Below are 8,295 nucleotides of genomic sequence, written 5' to 3'. Positions count from 1 at the left end.
AAGAAAAAGTGTACGGTTGAAGAATAAAGAGAAGAGTGGGTGATTATGGTAATAAGCGTTGATGAATGGAAAAGTTAAGATAATAGAAAAAGGGTAAGAGGGAGAAGAACTTTATTGTTTATTATATTTTTTAATTATTTAATTAAGTTTAATGTTATAAGTGGAATGGAACATTAAGAGCGTCAACGAGAAATTGATAACTGGTTAGATTTGTTTGACGGAAGTTATCTTTTATAATACAACTTAGTTTTAAATTTTTTATGGTCAGTTTTGTCAGCGTATTTTTTATGGTTAATTTTAGTATTTTAGTCATATAAATAATGCTTCTTTTTAGAACATAGACAAAAAAAAGTGTCAATCCATGTAGAAAAATTAGGATTTATTGTAAGACTTGGATCAGCTTTTCGAAATAATAACCAACATGGATTGGTCGAGTAGTTAGCTCATTCATCTACTTAAGTAAGTGTCGGAGTTTTAAATTCTTGTATATGCAGTGATCTATTAGCCAGCGACAAACTCTTAAATGAAACTCAAATCTGCACCTAATTAATCCTTAACCTATCATGTTAGGAGCAGGGATAGAAATGGGCTGGATCAAACCGAGCTTCAGCTTTGACAAGCCTGACTCATATTATAAATAGATGACCCACACCTAAGTCTAATTTTTTTTAATAGGTTTTTTTTTCAGGTTCGAATCCGGCCTATTTAAAATCTGACAAGTCCTAAGGCCTATTTGAATATCCTGTTTCATGTATTAGAAATCAAAATAATAAATTTAAAATATTTAAATTAACATTAAATACATTGTAAAATTTGTAATTCATAATTTGTAAAGTATAATTCATTTATATATCAATTGTTAGTCACATTTCATAAACATACTTATAATTTATAATTTTTTCTCTAAACAAAAAATGATAATCTTAATTAGTAATAATTATTGATTTTTTTTAGTTTTGTTTTGTATTTAATATAAGTCAATAGTTGAAAGTCTAAACTAAGAATAATTTATTTTTACAAAGAAATATTTTTGCGAGCCAGCCCAAGAAACTTCATAGACTTTTTTTTAAGTTACAGCCTGATTGTTTTAACTAATAGGCGTTACAAAAAGATCAACCATAACCTATTGCTCAGTTTGGATAAACAACTTAAATAAGCTCTTTTTTCAAAAGAGTTTAAAGTATAAGGACTTTTATTAATGGCAGCTTATAAATAAGTTATCTTGTGTTTGAATTTTTAGTTATAGAAGTACTTATTTTAAAGTTATAGTGTTTGGATAAATAACTCAAAAAATACAATTCTTTTATACAAGAAGATTGGAAATTAAAATAACGATGATACCAAATACTTCAATATTGAATGTTGATTTTACATAATCTAATCACTAAGATTACAATCGTTTAGACAATTGATTCTTTATTTGCTCTCTTATTAGTTCCATTTTTTAGACAATTGGTTCTTGTCACGTAATATCATTAGAAATTAGCTCTTCTACTTTACCTTCACCTTCACCCATAACGGTGTTCTTGTATGTAGTGAATAGTAATAAAATTTTAATTTACAATAATCTTGATGACAGTACCAAAGAAATTGTATAGTTAGTGTTTGCTGTTTTATTGTGTATGATATGGTAGGTAAAAATAAAAAACAAATATAATATATGCAGATGAATATATGCAGTAGGTGGTTCAGATGGAACATTATTTTAAATAGTGGTGGAGGGTTAATACTTTTATCAAATAAATCATTACATGAAAATGATACTGGAAGGAATATACGTAGTAGGTGGTAGGTGGTTCACATGGAACATTATTTTAAATGGTGGTGGAGGACCAATACTTTCAGCAGATGAATTATTATATGAAAATAATAATGGAAGGCTAATACTTCTAACAGATGGAACCTTGCTTGAAAATGATGATAGAAGGCCAGTATTTTCACGAGAAACAGAAAATATTCTCACAGAGCCAATAATAAAATCAGATCCCTTTTGTTTTGAAGTTAATTTTTTTAGAAAAGTGATAGGATGATTTATCAAAAAAAAGAAGTGATATATTTCTACTTCTTAAAAAAGTTGTAAATTAACTTTTTAAAAAATTAAAAATTATTTTTAAACAATACCAAATACACGTATAGTGACTTTTAATAATTCAAAAGTCACAAAAACAAGTAGCTTGTACTGTTTCCAAACAGGTTCTTAATAAAACGAGAAGCACCAAACCGAACGAAAATTAAAACGAGCTCAGCTACAAATTTCCGTTGGATATTCCGGCCCACTTCTATCCTAAGTTAGGATATAATATGGAAACCAAAAAGTTTTTGGAAAGAATTGCAATAATTCACTCTGAACCTGTTTTTTTATTTGCCCTTCCTAATGCAAACTTTAGTTCTTCAGTTCAGCGAAATTAACGGGTCAATTGCGATTAGCTTTAAGAATCTAACTAAAGGAGACCAAATTATGGCTGTTAGGGACCACATTTGTGCTAAATCCCCCCATAACATATATGAAGAAGTGAATATATCATTAATTAAATTAAATCTCCAATAACAGGTATTACATCACAGCATATCACTAGCTGAAAGAATTCAAATATTCAATTACATCATATAGCCAAAGTCCATGATCCAAAACCATGGCCAGGAAAATTTTTCAAAAGAATTACATAGATCTGCGATAAAGAATCAAAGGAAACAGAAGAACAGTATCACCAATGAAATATTTCCGACTCTAGAAACTCCTCAACTTCTTAACTTTGTTTGATAAGTATCTCGAGACAGAAAGTAAAAAAGCACAAGAGATATTTGTTCTGTTTCTATATGGGCCTTACATTAAGGCAGAGAAGAGCAAACACATCACAAATCCAATGATAAGAGCTTGAGAATTTGAAGCAATGTGAGATGAATCTGAGGCTACCATGGATTGAGAAGGAGGCTGTGGAATGCTGCCAAAAACAGGTTGATAAGAAGGTGCAGAAGAAGTTGCTGATCCATATGGTGATGGAGCATCAACATCTGAAGAAGCATTAACACCAACAGTTATATGAATCTTCTGATTCTTCTGACAGTGCCCTGGCTCTCCACTGGTGAAGAAGTATTCACCTTTTGATGTGATGTTGAACAATGAATTGCCATTGTTCATGTACAATATAGGGTTCTTAATGTTGCACCTCTTGTAGTTTTCCAGTGTTACTTGAACCAATGAATCTTGACTTGGTGGGTATAAAAACACTGAAAAAAAATGTACCCTTTTGTCAGTATAAAAGTAAAGTGACTAATTTTATTGGTATGAATGAAAAATGAAAATGAAAATGAAAATGTGTATTGAACTTACAAAGGGAGTCACCAATCTTGATATCATTATTTTTGGACCATTTGGTGTATAGTTGTGGATTTGATGAAGTGGGAATGCCCCAAGAATCTAGATCTCCAACCTTGTATTGGAAGCAATGAACAGAAGTTTGGATTTGGAAGGATATGAGCAAGAGACACAACAATAACCAGTTATGGCTAAAATGGTGATTGGCCGTCATAATTGGCTTCAAAGTTCAAACTCAAAGAGAGTCTCTTTCTCTTTCTCTCTCCCTTTGGCTTTGCCTCGATCTCCTTTTTTCTGAGATTTAGGAGCTTAGGACCATTCAAGGGAGCACTTCTTATTGTTGTCCTTGGTGATTGGGAGATTGATAATGATGTCAGAATTTAGAGAGGGTCCACTCCATTGGTGATTTACAGGACTGCCCCTCTTCTTCTATGTACTGTTTGGTTGATGCTATGCCACTATTGGAATTAAGAATTATATGCCTCTTAACTTATTATGGATTCCAGTTCATAGTAATCTCATCATAAAAATGTTATTTTAGATATGTAGAGTACAGTTAATAATCAAACTTTTTTAAGTAAAATTTAAGATTAAGTGTTGAATGTGATTCTTATTAAAATAAATCTATGTTGTCAATTAAAAATTTATATCACTTTCAATGTTTATCAAACACCAACATAATTTTCTCTCACTAAGTAAGGACAATTACTATATCATATAAACATAACAATTTTTTCCTGTATTATTATTATTATGGTCATGAACAAAATTTTAGTGTTGACTATAGAAAACCCAACATTTCTTTTGCAACAAAGTTTTTTCAACTCATCAGTGGTTACATAACAAAAATTTATATTATTGAACTTATGATTACTACTAGATCTATGCGTTGAAATGATGAAATTGAACCTAATATATCCAATGATAATTGTATAATGTCCATATAATTTGTGAATAGTGAAAAGTGAGAAGTGTAAGGATGAATAAGGACGTGAGGTTAAAATGAGCCTTTGAGTGAGGTTGACAAGACGTCGGTACTGATCTTTGCTGGAAGAGGGAACTTAAACTTTTGATTGAGATTAGAGGGTAATATTGTAAATATTGATACAACTGGACAACTAGTTTATAATAATAATAATAATAATAATAATAATAATAATAAATAGGTAATTAATCTTTGGTCGAGTGATTAATTTTTCTTGTCAAATAAGTATTAATGGTTAAAAAATGTTATTTTATTTATGTAATAATTTATTAGTAAATAATATTTTTTAAATAAAATTCAATTTTTTTGCAAATAAATCTTTGATTGGTTAGATTGGAGAATAATTCTGTTTTGAAAGAAACTAGCTCAATACAATAAGTAGAGCGTATGAAGACAACAAACAGGATCAACATAAAAATTATATAGAAAAAAAGAAAATTAGGCAACACAAAGAACAAAGAACGCTAAACTTTATTTTTTGTCATCTCCAACATTGCCATCAACAACAAAAAGATTCTACACCTAGTCACTCCTTGTAGTTTGTAAAGTACAAATGAAAAATCTCGTCAACTCATTTTCCTTTATGTTGGAAAATCCTTGTATTCCATTTTAGCAAGATATTTCAAATAATCGCACAGAAACATACCATATTTCTTACGCACCTCCTTATTAATGAATATCTCAATCCAATTTAGGAAATGCTCCTTCAACATCTTGCATACTAACAAATGATAGTCAAGCACACCAAATTTGCCAAGAAAAGTCATAACCAAGAAATAAATGGTGACTATTTTCAACACCTTTGTTACATAACATGCAAACAACATCTTCCTGGTTGATAACCCCAAACCGACTCAACCTCTCCTTTGTGTTGACCTTTCCAGTCAATACAAACCAAACAAACAGTTCAACTCTTGGCAGCACTAGCCCTTTCCAAATTGTCCTCGTAAAGTTGTAGCTTGTTATATCCTCCAGAGTTATTTCCGCCTACAAAACCTGCACAAAAGAGTTAGTAGAAAAGACTCATTGTTTATCAAATTTCTACACAACTCTATTGATAAACCCCAAATTTGTGGTTTATCTTGTGCTTATTTTGGGGGATTTTATCAACTTTTCTCACATTTATTCAATGAAATAGCATGGTTTTGCAATTCTCCCTTGATTTGTGCTTAAATGTGAAAACATGCTTTTTAGGCCCTAAAATTGGTGATTTTAATTCACTTTAATTCCGTTCGATGACTTGATATGTTTGTTGAGTGATTTCAGGTTCATAAGGCAAGTATTGGATGGAAGAAGTGAGGAGAAAAGCATGCAAAGTGGGAGAACTCATGAAGAAATGAAGGAACCGTAAAGCTGTCAAGCCCGACCTCTTCGCACTCAAACGACCATAACTTGAGCTACAGAGGTCCAAATGAGGCGGTTTCAGTTGCGTTGGAAAGCTAACATCCGGGGCTTCGAAATGATATAAGACTTGCTATATGTTGCCTGACGCATAGGGGCGCGCACGCGCCATGTACGCGCGCGCGCCGATGGAGCTCGTGGGTCCACTAAAGAGAAATCGCCCCCAGCGATTTTGCAGCTCATTTTGGGCCAAATCCAACCCATTTCTGATGCTATTGAACCCAAGGATTGAAGGGAGAATGAACCAAGTAGTCATAGTTTAGTTTTTCATGATGTTTTAGGGTTAGAATTCTAGAGAGAGAGGCTCTCCCCTCTCTCTAGATTTTAGGGTAGTTTTAGTTAATTCTTCTTGGATCCAAGTTATAATTCTTGTCTTGATTTAGTTCTTCCTTTTAATTTCTTGTTATTACATCTCTACTCTTCTAGTTTTACTTGTCATTTCCTTTATTTTGTCTCTTTTATGTTTATGAACAATTGTTGGATTTTCATTTTCTTTCAATGCAATTTTATGTTTCCATGCTCTTTGATGTTGATTTTGATTGTTATTATTGATTTCTTGCAATTGGTAGCTGGTAGATTTATTATTTTTGCACTTTTATTATGCTTTCCTTTTATGCCTTCCAAGTGTTTGATAAAATGCTTGGTTGGATGTTAGAGTAGATTTTGAGCATTCTTGGCTTGGAAAGAGTAATTGGGCAATCTTGAGTCATAAAAATCCAACTCATGTTGGTGATCTAGAGTTGTTAGCTAATATTGTTTCCATTGACGCTAATCTTTTGCTAATTTAATTAGTAAGTTGATTAGGACTTTTGGATTGAGATTAGCTAGTCTTATTAGAATTTCTTTCATGGAAGATAATATGATACCTTCTTCCAATGTTGGAGATGACGTAATAAGATAAATTCTTGTTATTATTGTGGTATGATTGATTAATCTTGTTTGACTTTCTCCCTATTTGTTGGAGTTGACTAAATAAGATGAATTAATCATTGTATGACTAGGAAAGAAGCTTATGATCTCAAACCTTGCCATGAATGTCTCTCTTTATTAATTGCTTCCTTTAATTGCTCTCTTTACTTTTCTTGCACATTAAATTTCTCGCCCTCTTATCAATCAAAACCCCCCTTGCATCTTCATAGCCAATAATTGATCACTTCATTGTAATTCCTTGTGAGACGACCCGGAGTCCAAATATTCCAGTTAATTCTTATTTGGGGTTTGTACATGTGACAACTTAAATTTTTGTATAAAAGGACTATTGTTTGGTTTAGAAACTATACTTTACAACGAGAATTCATTCAATTGAGGAAATTCTATATCAACAAGAGTTCGTTCATCAAAATGGTGCCGTTGCCGGGGAGTTGTAATGGTGTTATGTTATTGGCTATTATATATATGTTAATATGCTTCTTTGCTAGTTTTTGCTTGTTTTAGGAGTTAGCTTTTATTAGTTCTTATTAGTTTTGTTTTTATTTTCATTTGCTATTATGAATTCTCATCACTTTGGCTATGAGTTTAGTTCAAATTATGTTGTAGAAAATGAGAGCTACAATGATGAGGATGTGCATCAAGGATGGAACAATCAAAGATGGGAGGAACCTCAAAGGATTGATCAACCTTATTGGCAACAACCCCCTCCAGTTTCTTATGGGTATAACTCTCATCCTAATGCATATCAATCTAATGGATGTGGTGACCCTTATTGTGATTGTCAACAACCACCACCACATGCCTATGAACCACCCCCTCAACATGGTTTTGAACCACCTTACTCACAAGCCCCATACCACCAAACACCCCCATATGACCCTAATCCTTATCTACCATACTAACCACCTTATGAGTCATATGAACCATACATGGAACCACCACCATTCCAACACAATTACTCTCAAGAACCACCTTAATATGCACCATCTCCATACCTTACCAAGATGAACCACCTTCCAATTATGAAACCTTTCCCTCAAACAATGAACCCTCTCTTCTACCACCGCCCCCTGATGAAGCCCTCATGCAAGAACTAAGGGACCATGAGTCTCATATCCTAAGGCAACAAGAGGGGACGGAAAAGGAGTTTAAAGAGCTAGGAGCCAAGATGGCTATCCTAGCGGAAGCCGTTAGCAACATGGTCTCCTCACGACTAAGCTTAAGCAACCAAGGCACTCCCATTGACGAATGTGGAGAAGCAATTAAGGAGCCTACTGAGGGAGTGAGTTTAGAGCTTCAAGGTGAAGAAGAGGAGTTGAAGCAAGGAGTGCAACAAGAGGAGGAAGTTAAGATATTTGAGCCGAAAGAAGTGGTTGAAGCCTTTGAAGAGGTTGACCAAGAGATGGATTCAATCATTGAAGAATTCTTATGTACAATTGAATCCTCTCCAATTGGGCTTGACATGGAGATTGAAGAAGAAGATACCTCACCTCTCATGCCTTTGGTGAGCAATGAAGAAGAAATTGAATTTGGAAGCAAGCCACCAAGAGGAAGAGGTTGAAGTTGAAGAAGCTTGCCAAGAGGTAGAGATAGTCAAGAAAGAGCACAAGGGAGTGGAGCTTGCAAGATCATTGGGACCACCCCTTCCTAAGTCACCATCCAA

General features: G+C 33.2%; 1 protein-coding gene across 1 annotated transcript; it reads right to left on the bottom strand.

Annotated features, from left to right (window-relative positions):
• Window positions 1-2,503: 2,503 nt before the first annotated feature.
• On the bottom strand, window positions 2,504-3,638 carry ENODL8 (early nodulin-like protein 8). The gene is made up of 2 exons (XM_016318559.3): window positions 3,332-3,638; window positions 2,504-3,228 (listed from the first exon to the last, which is right to left on the bottom strand). Exons 1-2 carry the CDS (start codon window positions 3,528-3,530, stop codon window positions 2,825-2,827), a joined length of 603 nt encoding a protein of 200 aa, XP_016174045.1. The 5' UTR covers window positions 3,531-3,638; the 3' UTR covers window positions 2,504-2,824.
• Between the last annotated feature and the right edge of the window lie 4,657 nt (window positions 3,639-8,295).

The sequence above is a fragment of the Arachis ipaensis genome, chromosome B9 (genome assembly GCF_059453495.1).
Source record: "Arachis ipaensis isolate K30076 ecotype BB chromosome B9, ASM5945349v1, whole genome shotgun sequence".
Taxonomy (NCBI): Eukaryota; Viridiplantae; Streptophyta; class Magnoliopsida; order Fabales; family Fabaceae; genus Arachis; species Arachis ipaensis.
The sequence above is the reverse complement of the archived record's forward strand: the minus strand, read 5'-3'. Positions and strand labels throughout refer to the sequence as shown.